The following is a 17,974-nucleotide window of genomic DNA, read 5'->3' as shown; positions in this document are numbered from 1 at the left end:
CTCACGATCCATGTTGTATTCATTTAAGCACCCTCCTACGAGCAGATGGGCCAAGCTTCACCTCCTGGGCCCCGGCTTGCCAACTGTGGTCGTTTAGTGCAATGACGAGATATGTTGTCATAGACCGGAGAGGGATGTATATATATTGATCTACGCGTTATTTCCATGCTCGGGTTGGTCCGATTCTACACACTCGGGGAGTCACGAACCTGTCTCGTTGCTCTTGCCTAAATTCTCTGCACACGTCTTTAGTTTGTTTCGCTCTCATCTTAGATTCACGATCGTGTCTTCGGGTTTTTTTTGCCAGCATTCTTAGCACCGTGTGTTGTGCCTCCAGTCGTTCAAGGGCCAATGTTCATTTAATTAATCGTTAGTGGCACTGGGCAACTGGAAATTATAATGGCTACGATTTTTAGGCAGTCATTACAAATAAAGTATATAATTTTCACGTTTAATTCCATAATGATAAAATATATAAGGTCACCCCCGATGGCGCTGTGAACTCAGAGACAGCAACTTACCTGTGCAATGGTAGCATCTTGCAGTCTGAATTAGTTCATTAATATATAACTGCCCCAGACGTGGTACTACATATACATACTGACTGCATATAGTTTTAGAGTCAGACGGGAGACATCTCCCGTCACGCAGGGTGCAGTCGCACCTCCACAGATCTCCAGTATCAGCTAGTGATACTGATAATGCCTCAAAAGGGCCACCACTTACGGGCTTTTCATGCCCGTGCCACCTTTTAGGTGGCTTAATCTTCATCAATCAATCAATCAGTTTTAGAGTCGTATCCAGGTCTTCCCCCAAGGTCGAACTACTGACCCTTCCCAAGATGCAACCCCATAACAGTTGCTTAACTCCCGGGTACCTATTTACTGCTTCTTGAGATGAGGTTATCTTGAGATGATTTCGGGGCTTTTTTAGTGTCCCCGCGGCCCGGTCCTCGACCAGGCCTCCACCCCCAGGAAGCAGCCCGTGACAGCTGACTAACACCCAGGTACCTATTTACTGCTAGGTAACAGGGGCATTTAGGGTGAAAGAAACTTTGCCCATTTGTTTCTGCCTCGTGCGGGAATCGAACCCGCGCCACAGAATCACGAGTCCTGCGCGCTATCCACCAGGCTACTCATGCTAGGTGAATTAGGTAACAGAGGCATTAATTACGGGCTATTCATGCCCGTGACACCTCTTGGGTGGCTTTATCTTCATCAATCTTATATATATCTTCAGAGGCATTAAATGAAATGAAACGTCCCCACCTATTTCGCCCGGGAATCGAACCTGGCATCCCCGATTGTGAGTCGAAATAGCTAAACGAAAACTCATAAATTTATTTGACTGCCAAGATATCGAATGAACCTTTAAGCTAATAACATGAACTACAATTAAATAATCAAATACAGTAAACAAAACAAAAACTGAAATAAATCACTATTATTTTAGTTGGTGTTCAACCCCGCGAAGACACTATTACGTTTTCTATGGTGAAGTTTCGGTTCTCTTGGTAAGGCAATAAGAGTGCAAAAAAAAAGTCGTACTGAGATTTGTCTACTTATATCATTAGCTTGACACCTTCAATACAAACGGCAATCACAAAAAACGCAAACACCTGAAACTAATATACATATACATATATAATTGAGGTACAGGCAAATACACAGCCACTCAGACACCTCCCTGCAAACGTTGTTGCCAGACTGAACGCGAAAAATTCAAATTTGGTAACAGATGTTGGAGACGGAAGTTGGCGCAGATGTACCGAGAGGACATTTACCCCTGGAGGTGACCGTGAGCTGCCCTCCTCCGCGCCACACTATCCGCACGCAATACTATCGCCTATTACATGTGTGCCCCACAACAAATTATACCCTGGACAAAAATTAAATTACACTTAAACGAGCTAAGAAGTTGAAGAAGGCGAGAAGACCCTCTGTAACCGTCGAAGGGCCCAAGCTCTCCCTAACCATCCATCTCACATGCGATTTACTTCTAAAATTCCTTAAGATTACTATTTATTATCTATGTTGTATTTGGCAAAGCATAGCTTTAATTCCTTATTTGGCTCAGGAAAGTGTGTGTGAACTGCGAAAGTGGTGATGGATATCTGGAAGGTTGAGAGGCAGATGGTGACAGCACCGCCAGAGGTGGAGCAACAGTGTAGTGTGTGTGGAAGGGACGAGTATGAGGTTCACTTGTACCTCTGGGAAGCTCACTAGGTTCTTGACGAGACACCAGGACAGAGGTGAAACTTGTAACTAAGTGATGTGAGGGAAGGTAAAGCAGCGCTACAGACGGGTGTGTTTTCTCATGTGTCGTAACCTTTCTTACCGAAATATATTACTCCTATTACTTTTGAACTATCTGGGGGGTTTCCTTATTCAAAAGTAAAGACGGAAAGAGCAAATACGGTTGAGACAGTGAAGGTTTACAAAGCCTAACACGCGCGCAAGAGCTGAACACACGAGGTGTTCCAGCCTACGTGAACAGTCTGAACACTTTTACCAGCATGATGGTCGACCTCACCAGTTCAGTGCTCGTTAACTGCTACACCGGGCACCCACTGTGAGAACACTCACTGCTGATCCATTATTTGTTCAAGTTTTTCTGGAGGTTATTCCCACCCCTGCTTCACCTTATGGTTTACCACATCACGGACGGGATACTTATCGGGGCTTCCCCCTGGGTAAACTACTGAACTTCCCCCAGGATGCTGCCCACAACAGTTGCCTATCTCTCAGGTACCTATGTGGTCTAGGGTGGTGATTCTTCAGGTGGTGAGGGCTGGGATGGTGATTCTTCAGGTGGTGAGGGCTGGGGTGGTGACTCTTCAGGTGGTGAGGGCTGGGGTGGTGATTCTTCAGGTGGTGAAGGCTGGGGGTGGTGATTCTTCAGGTGGTGAGGGCTGGGGTGGTGATTCTTCAGGTGGTGAGGGCTGGGGTGGTGACTCTTCAGGTGGTGAGGGCTGGGGTGGTGACTCTTCAGGTGGTGAGGGCTGGGGTGGTGACTCTTCAGGTGGTGAGGGCTGGGGGTGGTGATTCTTCAGGTGGTGAAGGCTGGGGTGGTGATTCTTCAGGTGGTGAAGGCTGGGGTGGTGATTCTTCAGGTGGTGAAGGCTGGGGGTGGTGATTCTTCAGGTGGTGAGGGCTGGGGTGGTGATTCTTCAGGTGGTGAAGGCTGGGGTGGTGATTCTTCAGGTGGTGAAGGCTGGGGGTGGTGATTCTTCAGGTGGTGAAGGCTGGGGTGGTGATTCTTCAGGTGGTGAAGGCTGGGGTGGTGATTCTTCAGGTGGTGAAGGCTGGGGGTGGTGACTCTTCAGGTGGTGAGGGCTGGGGTGGTGATTCTTCAGGTGGTGAAGGCTGGAGTGGTGATTCTTCAGGTGGTGAGGGCTGGGGGTGATGATTCTTCAGGTGGTGTAGTGTAGGGGTTTCTCAATTCTGCAATTCTGCATTTTATTTAGTTTTGAAGGTATCAAAATGTGTGCATGCCATATAATTAATTGTATCGTCAGGAAAAACTGCGGATTTTGCCCCTAAACTGACTGCGAATATTATGCAAGTTAAAAGTGAAAATAGGATCTTGTTCTAACCCTAAAAGGACCCCCCCCCCCCTATATCAACAACCCGTCCTCCTAAGGTTTCCCAACGTCAAGAAAACGGTCAATTTAAAGTGTCCCCCCTCTCCTAACTTACCAGAGGACCCAAAACAGAAAACGGGGCAGTACGTCACTTTCGCCAGCAGCTTCGATTTTCTAGTACGACCATTTATGGCCTTAGGTAACGCATACGCGCGAAAAGCGACGATCTGTGTAAGAGGACAGGTTGATGCCAAGGTGTGTCTGGGATAACACTGCTGAAGGGTACCGTCTCTGTCCTCGTAACTGTCACAATGATTCAGCACGACACTGTTTTATTAGCGTATTGAGACTGCACAGTAAATACTGCACAGCTGACGTAATCAACTGTTCTACTAAGATATAAGACAAAGCCCGTATTGTGGGTATGTTTTGTCCAAACCATGCAAAACACCCACTTTCACTGGTAAAAAAAACACTAGCACTACACTAGTTCACTAAGAGTGCACTCTTAGTGTACTAATAGTGTACTCTTAAAAACACTAGTTCCTGAGAGTACTGGTAAATTACCAGTACCACCAGACAAAACAATGGCACCCGTTGATATATTGGAGGTGTTAGTTCAGGTATGACCAATTACATTTGCTGAGATGATGACCCTGGGTGCTTTTGTAATTACGGGAGACTTAATTAACTTTAACCAATTAAACAGACCTTAAGGCAAGTTCCACTGGCTTTCTTTAACCAGTTATCATATTTAACAAATAAATATAAATTAACTGAAGCAGGAGAGTACAGTGTAGCACAGACCACGCGGCCGCTAACCTCGACGGAGTTAGCTCCAATCACGACGCTCCAATCACCTTGTTCGCCTCCATGACAACTCGATGAGAGAGAACTCTCCCTCAGAACCACAAACTAGCCAGCGAAAGGCGAGTCAGCCAGGAGATAGTAAGTGTAGAGTTAGTAGATGGTTCAATACACAAGTCATACCCCTTCCACCTCTCCCTCAAAGCTATCCCAGTAGCAAAAAGAATACACACAGAAATTGCAGCTATAACAGCAGTAGCAACACTAAATGTCCCATAACCATAGTGTCAGCGGCCCTGGCAGCCGCCATGGCACCCGGCAACATTAGTAATAACCTAACCCATTGATATATTTATTATATATACAAGCAGGTACATTGGGTTGTGAGACTATAACATTGGTATTTCAGCGTTACAGTCTTGCAAAGCCAAGCAAGCGTAACTGCTACTGTTATGGTATTAAGACACTTAGAAACACACAAGGAGCAGTGATTAGCACCGACTCTAAAGCCACACTAGAAAGCCATAGGAAAAAAGGAGGCAGAAAACCAAGGGACAGTCGCTGAAATCAAGAGATCGTGGTGAAAATACTAACCAATCAGGGGAAAGGTGATCCAGTTCCTGTGGCGTCTCTCCCACATCGGAATCTGTACAAATGAACTAGCAAATGTGCTGACTCCAGAAGGCGCTACAGGAGACCACAATGGAAACTTCATGCCCAAGACTTCTCCAAGTTCAGATATATCATCAGACAACACCACCATGAGAGGGACACTGAGGAAAGGCAGACAGAACAGACCAGTGAACCCATACGCTGGCACAATGAGGTTGCAGGCGGCAACCTCCAATCATTATGGGCGAAATGGGAGGTGACCATGGGGGAGGAGAAGAGAATCTAATACTGTACCAAGAATTCGCTTGGACACAAATACTCAAGGAGATTCGGGATGGAAATAGCAGTGAAAAGAGGGAGGTTGAGAATCTAAGATGCGAGTGATGGACATACACCGCCTTGACCACTACCAGGGAAATATGAGAAGACTAATAAACCCCCGCACTGTTTGAAGTAAGAAGACACTAGTTGTCAACCACAGATACTGTTCTTAAAATATTGCCCCCCATTTGGCAGCAGCAAGATAACGTTAGCTTAGGGTTTGGTAAATGTTGATCTCTTTGTTGGATAAAGCGTTCACGAGTGACCGGCTGTACATGCTGCTGTGTCTGTATGGTCACTCACGGGATGAGTGACGCTGCATTAATCAATTAAACCCTCGTGCCAAAATATAATTAACAACCCATTCACTCAAGAGAATATTCTACAGTTGCTAGCTTTTGTTTTCAGCTACAGCTAGTCTTATGAAAGTGGCGAGGGACCTCACCACCAGGCTAGTAATTTTTTTTTTTTTTAAGTTTTGCCCCGAGGGGCGAGTTTATTGGGCAGCGCCACTCATCCTGTGAGTGGACACACCGCCATAGCAGCATGGACAACACTCCCCAATACGAAGAAACCATCGCTGGGTCACTTGTACCCAGACACAGCTGGGACTTGCTTAACTGTCTCAAGTGAACAGCTTCTCAAACAAGAAGATTAACATTTGTCAACCCTTAACGTCTTACGTTATCTTGCAGGCGCAAAATGGGGGAATCTTTTATGAACAGTATCTATATGATGGATCGTGACCCAGGTCGGCGGATAACAGTATATTATCTTATCTTGAGGTTATCTTGAGATGATTTCGGGGCTTAGCGTCTCCGCGGTCCGGTCCTCGACCAGGCCTCCTTTTTGTTACACACCTCCAGGAAGCAGCCCGTAACAGCTGTCTAACTCCCAGGTACCTATTTACTGCTAGGTGAACAGGGTAACTCTGCCCATTTGTTTCCACCTCTAACCCGGAACCTTAGGACTACGAATCCCGAGCGTTGTCCACTCAGCCGTCTGGCACAGTAAGGAACACTTTCCCCGACGGCATGCAAGCTCCTCAAGGTGTGTTGGTCACTCACCTACGGAACTAACAGCAGACGAGGCGTGTGTGCCTCTCTGGGGCTCCAGGCACGGTAGTCGCAGCAACAGTAGCAGCAAGAGCAGCAAAAACATAACTAATCAGCGACCCCCAGTTGAAGCACTGGCACCAACAGAAACAAGCAAGTGACCCCTGATGGTTGACACCACGAAACATCAAGAGTAACACCACCCATCACTGACCCCAGTTACTGCAACAACGGGAACACCAGCAGCAACAGCAGTACTCAGAGGCCCAAGTTAAATTAGCGGCTCAAACAGTAGCAACAGAAGCAGCAGTAGCACTCAGTAGACCCCCAGTTGAAACAGCGACGCCAAGGGCAGCAATCCTCCAGGTATCGACAGAGGATGGGGTTAACGGGGAGGAAAAAGCAGTAGTGTAGAAAGGGGGAGGGGTTGGTGGGGGAGCGAGGGAGGGGGGGGGGGGAAGACAGAGCCTGCGGCTGAAAAAGAAAACAAAGTTGCCTCAGCGTGGCCAGGTTCAAGGCAGCTCAAGGGCGCGGACATCATAACTCGGGGGGAGGAGGAGGTTGGGGGGAGGGGATGGAAGAGAGCGGACTCGAGGAATTGGGGGGGGGGATAGAGAGAGGAAATGAGCAAACTGTTAGGTTAAGTCAAACAGCTCAGGGAAGGATGGAAATATACAAAGGCATAGTGAAGGGTTTACACTACAGAGAGAAGAGAATGAGAGGTGTTCCACCTGAGGAAGACTTGGCCTTATATACACCATGGTGAGTTGGCAGGCATCTTTCTTCCTGGTAGTGTGTGTGTGTGAGGTTCTCGAGGGCAGTGGAAGAGTGAGACAAGAGCAGGATGGTGTGTGGGTCCCTTTCAACTTGATGAAAGGTGATGGTCCACACTCAGTGCCAGCGCAATAGTTGTTATATTCCTTTCCATTGCAGCAAGATGAACAAATGAGGATCGGAGAGCGGGCAATGACAAGACAGCCACTACAACCCAGGACGTTCAGCGAGCATCAGCTTCATTCCGATCGCACCCTTCTTGAGTACATTACTCCAACAATGATCATCATACCTCGCCCGACTCCCTTCTCATGCACATTCTCACAACAGATCTCTCGCCCACACGTCTCTCCCCAGAGTGAGAGAACAAGAGCACCTCTCCCTTTATTTTCTATCATTCGCTTCCAGCATAACCAGATCCAACGTTTAGACTCTCCCCTCAAGTTCCACACACCTGATGACCATGAAACCTTTTTACTTCCCTCAGCTCTCTATTTATCTTCTTGTCGCGTTTTCCCCTTGGAGTTGCAGCTCGGCCGTGTGTGCAGATGACGCCACCTTCCAGGAACCATCACAATAAACACCTTCAAGCTGCTCTCTGTGGCATTTCCTCTCGGACATTTCCTCTCCTTTTCTTGCACCTGTTCCACTCTCCTGCCTCTTCCCCCCCCCCCTCCTCTCTCTCTCATTCTCTCTCTCCCTCTCCGTCTCTCATTCTCTCTCTCTCCCTCTCTCTCTCATTCTCTCCCTCCCTCCCTCTCATTCTCTCCCTCCCTCCCTCTCTCTCTCGTCCCCATGATAACCTTTTAGATCTTGGTATTCGACGAAGGTACCCGACATTTATTTATTTTCAAGAGGGCAGGGTTTTATAACAACTCTGGGTGTGTACACGGTACATTTAGAGAGTACAGTCCCTCATGGCCACTACACACACCACTTCGTGCAAGTCTTAAATTAACACATTACTGCACTGCATTTGATATATACACATTTGAATAACATCATCAATGCACGCACACAATTATCAGAATTACTAGGAGCCACAAGTAACCAGGACTAGTAAATCCCTAGACTCTTCACGTAAGTTTTCAGGTATCTCCTGCTACCTGAAGATACCTGATTAGGAAGTGCGGTGTTGACCAGACCACACACTAGAAGGTGAAGAGATGACGACGTTTCGGTCCGTCCTGGACCATTCTCAAGTCGATTCGGTCCAGGACGGACCGAAACGTCGTCGTCCCTTCACCTTCTAGTGTGTGGTCCGGTCAACATTCTTCAGCCACGTTATTGTGACTCAGCGCCTGCGTAGGAAGTACTGTGTTTTGTAAATGTAACTCTAATATGCGGTCAGGTGTTGAGTAAATTTAACATAAAATGGAGGCACCAGTTGTTTGTACTGGTTAAATAAGTGTTGGGCATTTGGTAACAGGTGCGATGGTCGACAGGTGTGGAAACTAACAGGTGTGGTTATTGACCCTTGTAGTGGTCTTCGAGTTGTGCCGTTCAGATGTGGTGGTCGACAGGTGTGTGCTCACTCAGTTGTGCTTGCGGGGGTCGAGCTTCGGCTCTTTGGTCCCGCCTCTTTACCGTCAGTCAACTGATGTACAGGTTCCTGAGCTTATTGGGCTCTATCACATCAACATTTGAAACTATGTGTGGCGTCTGCCTCCACCACATCACTGCCTAAAGCACTTTACTTATTAACTTACTCTGACAATGAAAATATTCTGAGAATTTTGTAGGTAGTAATCATGTCTTCCCAAACTCTTCTGTCTTCCAGTGGCGTGAGGTTTAATTCCAGTAGCCTTTCCTCATAACTCATACCTCTCAGCAACGGGGCCAGTCTCATGGCGTATCTCTGAACTTTCTGTAACTTTGTCTTGAGTCTGACTAGTCATGGACTCTACGTTGGAGTTGCATACTCCAGGGTCGGTCTGACGTAAGTGGTATACAAGGTTCTGAATGATTCCTTACACAAGTTTCTAAAGACAGTTCTTATGCTGGCCAACCTGGCATATGCCGCTGATGATATGCACTTCTTGTGGGCTTCAGGAGACGGGTTTGGTGCGATATATCAACTCTTAGCTCTTTCTCTCTATCTGATTTTTCCAGATGTAGTCAATGGCAGGTGTAGTGACAGGTGTAGTGACAGGTGTAGGTGACAGGTGTAGGTGACAGGTGTGGTGACAGGTGTGGTGGCAGGTGTGGTGGCAGGTGTGGCGGCAGGTGTGGTGATAGGTGTGGTGGCTAGGTGTGGTGGCAGGTGTGGCGGCAGGTGTGGCGGCAGGTGTAGTAATAGAGGTAAACTTCCACTTGATGCAAATGACAGGAAGTGCAGGCCACGCTCTTGTGGACTGATAGGAGTAAAAGGGGGAGGGGAAGCAAGGAATGTTTGAGAGTTTGGGGGAGGGGAGAGTAGGGGGGGGGGGGTGAGGGAAGATGATGATGGGGGGAGAGTGAGTAAGGAAGGGAGCGTGGTGGGGGGGGGGGATGGGACCGGGGGTTGGTCCGACCTTCACAAGGCCGTCTTAGTTCACTGCACCACCTCCACCGCCCGGTCACAGCCCCTCCCCCCCTCCCCCCCCCCCCACTCACACACACACACAAGCCCCGTTACAACCCTCACTACCACCACCACCTCTACCACAATTACCCCCCCCCCCCCTGCACATTTACCCCGGAGCTGATACAACCACAGCTGCTCTCTATTACACCATCAAATGCAGAACAGAATCAGAGGAGGAATAGAGGTGCCAAAGACACAATCCGAGGGCACTGTATGAACATCCGAGCTCCACCATTGTCACTATCCTCGCAGCAAACCAAAGAAGTATAGCCCGAACGAAGGTGGATTAGATATATGCAAAAAAAAAAAAAAAGACCCGGACCAACCTAGGTTGTAGTGGACAACTCAGCGGGTTTTCTTCCTACTGGGAAGTGTTGTACATGCTGCTATGGCGGTATGACCACTTACAGGATGTGTGGCGCTGCTCAATAAACTTGCCCCGAGGGGCAAAATTTAAACAATTTTGTAGAGGATGTGTGCGGCTTGCGGGGCCGCTCCACCAAGCCTGTTGGATCAAATTATCATACGAGTCCCACCTTTACCCGTAGTAATTGCTATCTCCCCTCCCCTTATTCGTAGTACACACGACTGTTATAACTACCATCGTAATGACCTCGATCGTGGGGATATATGCACGTCACGGCGAGTCTGGTTAAGCCTCCTTCGGCCTCGATGTAAACTGGATGGGTGATCACACACTCAACAGACACAACCACTGATACCAACCAGCACACAGGACACACAACCAATCATACGACCACACACGGCAACACCACTGGTACCAGTACTGAGAGAATGTGAACATCAAAGAGACATTAGAAATATGTGTAGAATAATAAACTCCACAGTGTTTGAGTTATCATAAAACAAGTATCATAAAAGTTATCATACATACTGTTCTTAAAAGATTCCCTCACCATTTTGCACCCCGCAAGATAACTTAAATTTTAGGGGTTGGTAAATGTTAAAGAAGCCGGAGATGAACTAGATCAAATCTACACTGACGGGTCATCTAATCCTATCAATGGCAGGGCTGGTGCAGCATACACGGTAATCAAGGATAATACCTTCCAACGCAGAAATGAAGAAAAAGCACGTATTGAGAACTATGCCTCTTCAACGCAAGCAGAGCTAACTGCCATTGTTATGGCGTTAAGGTTTCTTGAACGGAACACTAATGGTGCAGTGATTTGCACCGATTCAAAAGCAGCACTGCAAATCCTAAGTAAAAATCAGGCAGAAAATCTTGCAATAGTCGCTGAAATCAAGAGAGCTGTGAGAGTACTTACCAATCAGGGAAGAGTCATCAAGTTTCTGTGGATCCCCTCCCATGTTGGAATATGTGGAAATGAACGAGCAGATGTGCTGGCTGCTGAAGGCGCTGAAGGAGACCATATTGAATACTTCATACCCAAGACTCTGCTACAAATTAGAGGTATTGTCAGGCAACATCACCGTGACAAGGTAACTGAGGAAAGGAGGATAGAAGCACAAACCAGTGAATCTGTACGATGGTACAACATGGTTGCAGCTGGCAATCCCAATCAGTATGGCCGAAGAGGAGGACGACGAGGGAGAGAATCAGTAATAGCGAGAATCCGTCTTGGATACAAATATCCATGGAGATTTGGAATGGAAACAACAGTTGATCAGCGAAGTTGCAGAATCTGTGGTGAGAGTGATGGACACCGCCTTGACCACTATCTACGTGAATGTGAACACCTGAGAGACATTAGGAATAACTGTAGAATAATAAACCCCACATTGTTTGAGTTAGGAAAACACTATTTGTCAAATATTGATACTGTTCTTAAAAGATTTCCCCATTTTGCACCCGCAAGATAACGTAAGCTTTTAAGGGTTGATAAATGTTAATCTTCTAGTTTGAGGAGCTGTTCACTTGAGACAGTTAAGCAAGTCCCAGCTGTGTCTGGGTACAAGTGACAGGATGAACAACCCAGCGGGTTTTATTCCTATTGGGGAGTGTTGTACATTCTGCTATGGCGGTATGTTCACTCACAAGATGAGTGGCGCTGCCCAATAAACTCGCCCCTCGGGGCAAAATTTAAATTGGGGAGTGTTGTACATGCTACTATGGCGGTGTGTCCACTCACAGGCTGAGTGACGCTGCCCAATAAACTCGCCTCTCGGGGCAAAACTTAAACCAACACACAAAACGTGCACAAGGCAGGTGTGGAGGACGTGCACTAGGCAGGTGTGGAAATTTAAATAATTTTTTTGGCCTATAAAATGCAAACGGATGAGGCAACTCATACACTTCTTCCTATACACAGGCAATATGCTACAAAAGGTAAACACATACAAGACACATATAACTCAACACTAATACATAAATAATAATATTACACCTAAGAGCTTGAGACAAGACACACTAGACGAGTCATGTCCGGAGGAGGATGAGCTTGGAGCAAACAGGAGCTAGGGAGCGTCCGCTCAACAACCTTCATCGGCATTTCCTTCAGACTCCCGCCAAGCCCTCGTAAATCCCCCCAAACCCCCCAATTCCCCACATAAGAAGGGGGGACCGCTACAACTATTCCCCACGCCCCCAACTCCTTCCCGCCCATCCTCCCCACCAGCGTCCTTGCCAACGACCTTCACCCCAACGGTTATTTAAATCTACAGAACGCAACCATCGACTTCAGTGCCTAATTTATCACATAATATTACAGATTTGCCGTAATCACAAAAAATGAAGCAGCCGTGCTAAATTAGTGACTAGAAATGACTCATTAGTAAACAAAGGGTTCCTGCGTCAGGGCTGCCGGTGACGTCACGAGGCGGAGCAGGCGTGACCGTCACGATTGCTCACCACCGCCCGCGAGACCAACACACCTCTACCAGCTCAAACACACCTCAAACCCAAATGTCGAGTACACAATGTGTCAACTTTGTGAAAGAGAAAACATGCACTCTCTTGAACATTATATTGTAGAATGTCCCATACTGACTGACTTTCGCCCTCCTGGGCTAAGGTATGCTGAACTCTGTAGTTACTATATGAGTACTGGAACACTTGATGATATATTGGACTTGTATCCAAAATTGACCATGTAATGTATCAATCATACAATGTATGTATGTGATGTAACTATATAACCTGAGCTTGTAAAAGCACCTTCATCACCTTCAGTGATTAAGTGCTTAATTGCACACTAGTTTCTTTATCAGCTACCTCACCCTGTCAGGGTAAATGAGACAAATGTATGTGAATGCATGTATGTGTGTATATATGTATGTGTATGTGTGTGTGTGTATGTATATGTATGGGTATAAAGCAAATATGGAAGCTGATCAGAATTACATTTCACCTTTGTGAATGTACATTAATGACACTATGTAAAAGACACATCTAATACTTTATGTAGGGCGTACGTAAATCTGTGTATCTTTGTATTTACGTATGTAGGTTAGCTTAGCATTTTAAAAGCACCGAATCACCTTCTGTGGTTGAGTGTTCAATAAACCCTTGAACTGTATGTTTAACACTTCTCTAACCCTGTCCATGGAGGACAGAAGAAAATGTATATATGCTGGTTAGCATTGTAAATGTGTGGCCACGTCTGTGGTAGAAAATAATAAAAAAAAAAAAAAAAAAAAAAAAAAACTCTACCAATATATATGAATGTATGCACCTTAATGCTTAACTCTCGTGCATTAATCTTACATCTTCAGCGACAACCGAACACACACACACACACATACAAAGTTATGAAAATGATATAGCAAACAAAGCCAAGACCGAACCAAAGCTACTCCACAGTCACATCAGAAGGAAAACAACAGTGAAAGAACAGGTTTTGAAACTTAGAACAGGCGAGGACAGGTATACAGAGAATGACAAAGAGGTGTGTGATGAACTCAACAAAAGGTTCCAAGAGGTCTTCACAATAGAACATGGTGAGGTCTCTGTGCTAGGAGAAAAGGAAGTAAACCAGGCGGCCTTGGAAGAGTTTGAAATTACGAGAGAGGTGGTCAAGAGACACCTGCTGGATCTGGATGTTAGAAAGGCTGTTGGTCCAGACGGGATCTCGCCATGGGTACTGAAAGAGTGTGCAGAGGTACTTTGCTTGCCACTCTCCATAGTGTATAGTAGGTCACTGGAGACGGGAGACCTACCAGAAATATGGAAGACGGCGAATGTGGTCCCAATATACAAAAAGGGCGACAGGCAAGAGGCACTGAACTACAGGCCAGTGTCCTTGACTTGTATACCATATAAGGTGATGGAGAAGATCGTAAGAAAAAACCTGGTAACACATCTGGAGAGAAGGGACTCCGTGACAAATCGCCAACATGGATTCAGGGAGGGTAAATTTTGCCTAACTGGCAAAATGCTTTTTTTGCCTGATTGGCAAAATACTGGCAAAATGATGGGCAAAATACTGGCAAAATGATAGGGTAGTTTGCCTGACTGGCTTAATAGAATTCTATGACCAGGTGACAAAGATTAAGCAAGAAAGTAAAGGCTGGGCGGACTGCATTTTCTTGGATTGTCGGAAAGCCTTTGACACAGTATCGCATAAGAGGCTGGTACATAAGCTGGAGAGACAGGCAGGTGTAGCTGAGAAGGTGCTCCAGTGGATACGGGAGTACCTGAGCAATAGGAAGCAGAGAGTTACGGTGAGGGGTGAGACCTCAGATTGGCGTAAAGTCACCAGTGGAGTCCCACAGGGCTCTGTACTCGGTCCTATTTTGTTTCTGATATATGTAAATGATCTCCCGGAGGGTATAGATTCATTTCTCTGTTGCAGATGATGCCAAAATTATGAGAAGGATTAAGACAGAGGAGGACTGCTTGAGGCTTCAAGAAGACCTAGATAAGCTGAAGGAATGGTCAAACAAATGGTTGTTAGAGTTTAACCCAAGCAAATGTAATGTTATGAAGAAAGGTGTAGGGAGCAGGAGGCCAGATACAAGGTACCATCTGGGAGATGAAATACTTCAAGAGTCAGAGAAAGAAAAAGACTTGGGGATTGATATCATGCCAGACCTGTCTCCTGCAGCCCATATCAAGAGGATAACATCAGCGGCATATGCCAGGCTGGCCAACATAAGAATGGCATTCAGAAACTTGTGTAAGGAATCATTCAGAACTTTGTATACCACATATGTTAGGCCAATCCTGGAGTATGCAGCCCCAGCATGTAGTCCATATCTAGTCAAGGATAAGACCAAACTGCAAAAGGTTCAAAGGTTTGCCACCAGACTAGTACTCGAGCTGAGAAGTATGAGCTACGAGGAGAGACTACGGGAATTAAACCTCACTTCGCTGGAAGACAGAAGAGTTAGGGGGGACATGATCACCACATTCAAGATTCTCAAGGGAATTGATAGGGTAGATAAGGACAGACTATTTAACACAAGGGGCACACGCACTAGGGGACACAGGTGGAAATTGAGTGCCCAAATGAGCCATAGAGATGTTAGAAAGAATTGTTTCAGTGTCAGAGTAGTAGACAAATGGAATGCATTAGGAAGTGATGTGGTGGAGGCTGACTCCATACACAGCTTTAAGTGTAAATATGATAGAGCCCAGTAGGCTCAGGAATCTGTACACCAGTTGATTGACAGTTGAGAGGCAGGACCAAAGAGCCAGAGCTCAACCCCCGCAAGCATAATTAGATAAGTACAATTAGGCGAGTACACATTGTATATCATTTAGTTTATTTGAGATTTATTTGACCTTTATTAGGGCAGAGTTTTGGAATAATGTACAGCTATAGGAGAAAATGTTTGTGTGTGTGTGTGTACTCACCGAGTTGTGTGTTTGCAGGGGTTGAGCTTAGGCTCTTTGGCCCTGCTTCTCAACTACAGTGCTGGATATCATTTACCTGGATTGATGCCATGTTGTTGATGTTTCCATGAACACAGTGCAAGTACTTGAGGAAATTCGGGTAATAAATTATACCTTACTGAGAACACATTGTACAGTGGCACCAGTGCCAGCACCACCAGCACCATGCCAGCACCACCAGCACCAGTGCCAGCACCACCAGCAACAGTGCCTGCACCACCAGCATTACCAGCACCAGTGCCAGCACCACCAGCTTCACCAGCACCAGTGCCAGCACCACCAGCATCAGTGCCTGCACCACCAGCATCAGTGCCTGCACCACCAGCATCAGTGCCTGCACCACCAGTGCCAGCACCACCAGTACCAGTGCCTGCACCACCAGCAACAGTGCCTGCACCACCAGCACCCCTACTAAACTCTAAACATTTTGAGTTATAAATTTTGTTGTCTGAATTTTGTGCATACAGTATTTCAAATACCATATTGATGATTTTTTTTAACAGTAAACTAAATTGAAAATCTATATTCTAAATCTATTAAAATGAAGATCATATACTATTCTGGGAGTATAATAACACTTAATGAACAATTGGTGATATTTAATATTTTTGTAGATCTGAAATCTTAAATTTTCAATATTAAATTTTATCATTATTTTTAATTTTCTTGTTTTTCAAGTTACATTGATGATCATTTAGACAGTTGCAGTGTTTGCCTAGTAGATTATGCACAAAAAATTTGAAAGCGTTAGAACCAGTTTTAAAAATTTAACATATGGTACCATCGGGCTCTGTTGTATATATGCTATGCTCAGTTTAAAGGTTAAACTGACAGCACTACTGCCACTAAACCAACAGCAGCACCCAATCACTAAACCAACAGCAGCACCCAATCACTAAACCAACAGCAGCAACCCATCACTAAACCAACACCAACATCCCATCTCTAAACTAAAAGCAGCATCCCATCACTAAAACAGTAACAGCATCTCATCACCAAGCTAAAAGTTGCATCCCATCACTAAGATAAGAGCAGTGCCATCCCCAACACTGAACTGAGAGAAGCAGGAGTACCCCTACTAAATAGTCATTGTGTGTGTTAAGAGTCTTAAATATATGCAGGTATATAGTTCCCATTGCTGGGGAAGGTAAACTCATCAATATTTCCCTAGGCCAATAACTGACCTTCCACACCATGCAACCTTCATCATCTGCCAAACCCCTGGGTACCTATTTAATGTTAAGTGAATAGTGGCATCTAATCGGGTGTAATTAAATATGGCCAGATGTCTTGCCATGCCCAAAAATCAAACTAAGGTCCTGTGTGTTGTCAGCTGACTGTGCTAACCACTGCACCAATATGTAATGAAAAATGTCAACAAAGGATAGTAAACGATGCTTACTGAAGCTCAAACCGAGTAGGGGTGAGGGGCAAGAGACAATTCTCAGGTTCATATACAGCATAAGGTCACTTCTGTTGCTGATTGCCTCGGTTGATTTATGCCCTCCAAAAAATATGTCTATGAATGCTCATACATAATGCTGGAATACGTAAACAAGCAAAGATACAAATTATCAGTAATGCAAAAAAAATTACTCGCCAAGACAAAAAAAATGTTTCTCCACAGGGCTTTTGAAACTTGGTCTACATGTTTTTTAACCTTGTTAAGCTTTGAAGCAACACGTGCTATAATTTGACCCCCCTTTTCTTGGCTTTCCATGAGATCTTGCTTATTTCATAACTTATGCATCAAGTTTTCAATAAATGATGCCCCCAATCAAAAAGGCATTAATTCAGTGCAAACATTTTAGCAGAATGACAGCTAGGCCAAGAGACAATATATGCAGACAGACAGAAATGCAAACTATCTATAGCCGAGACTTCTTACTCCTTCCCAAGGGCCCCGCATTAAGGGGTGGCCACATCAGAAGTTCCTCCCAGAAGCTCAATTAATGCACAAACCTTTCACACTTTTAAGCTCTCTAACCCCCTCCCTGCCCCCCCTATCTTTCATGCATTGTTTCATTCTTCCCTACCAAATTAATGGTCATCTTATTCTACCATATGATGATGTTATTTCATTCAAGTCCAATATTCTCATTAAATGATTCTTCAACATTCTTCTAAGACATTCATACCATCTCATTGTATTGTGCCTAACCTACAAAACCTACTGAACAGCCTTGTTGATCAGACCAGCAATAAGGAGGCCTGGTCGGAGTCCGGGCCACAGGGACATTGATCCTCGGAATCATCACTAGGTAGTCAACAGGTAGGTAGACCCTTTTCACTCACAACTCGTATACTTCATCACTGTTATACCCACCTCACAAACTTACACCAGCTGCTTTTCTGAAAACACTAATTTCCCCCTCTTTGTATTTTTTGAACATACTACCTTTCTTCATACCTGAGGTTTCTATACTTGAGAAATGCAC

At 45.5% G+C, this 17,974-nt stretch overlaps 1 protein-coding gene across 1 annotated transcript in view; it reads right to left on the bottom strand.

The window, feature by feature from the left end:
* Positions 1 to 3,199: 3,199 nt before the first annotated feature.
* LOC123762414 (telomerase-binding protein EST1A) overlaps positions 3,200 to 17,974 on the bottom strand; it is a 47,739-nt gene continuing 32,964 nt past the window's right edge. Inside the window, exons 7-9 of the mRNA XM_045748928.2 lie at positions 15,656 to 15,927; positions 8,977 to 9,086; positions 3,200 to 3,410 (exon numbers count right to left, since the gene is read on the bottom strand). Coding sequence (XP_045604884.2) covers positions 3,200 to 3,410; positions 8,977 to 9,086; positions 15,656 to 15,927 — 593 coding nt within the window. The remainder of the gene's footprint in view (positions 3,411 to 8,976; positions 9,087 to 15,655; positions 15,928 to 17,974) is intronic.

The sequence above is a fragment of the Procambarus clarkii genome, chromosome 2, assembly GCF_040958095.1.
Source record: "Procambarus clarkii isolate CNS0578487 chromosome 2, FALCON_Pclarkii_2.0, whole genome shotgun sequence".
Lineage (NCBI taxonomy): Eukaryota > Metazoa > Arthropoda > Malacostraca > Decapoda > Cambaridae > Procambarus > Procambarus clarkii.
This window is presented reverse-complemented; position numbering and strand designations above follow the sequence as displayed.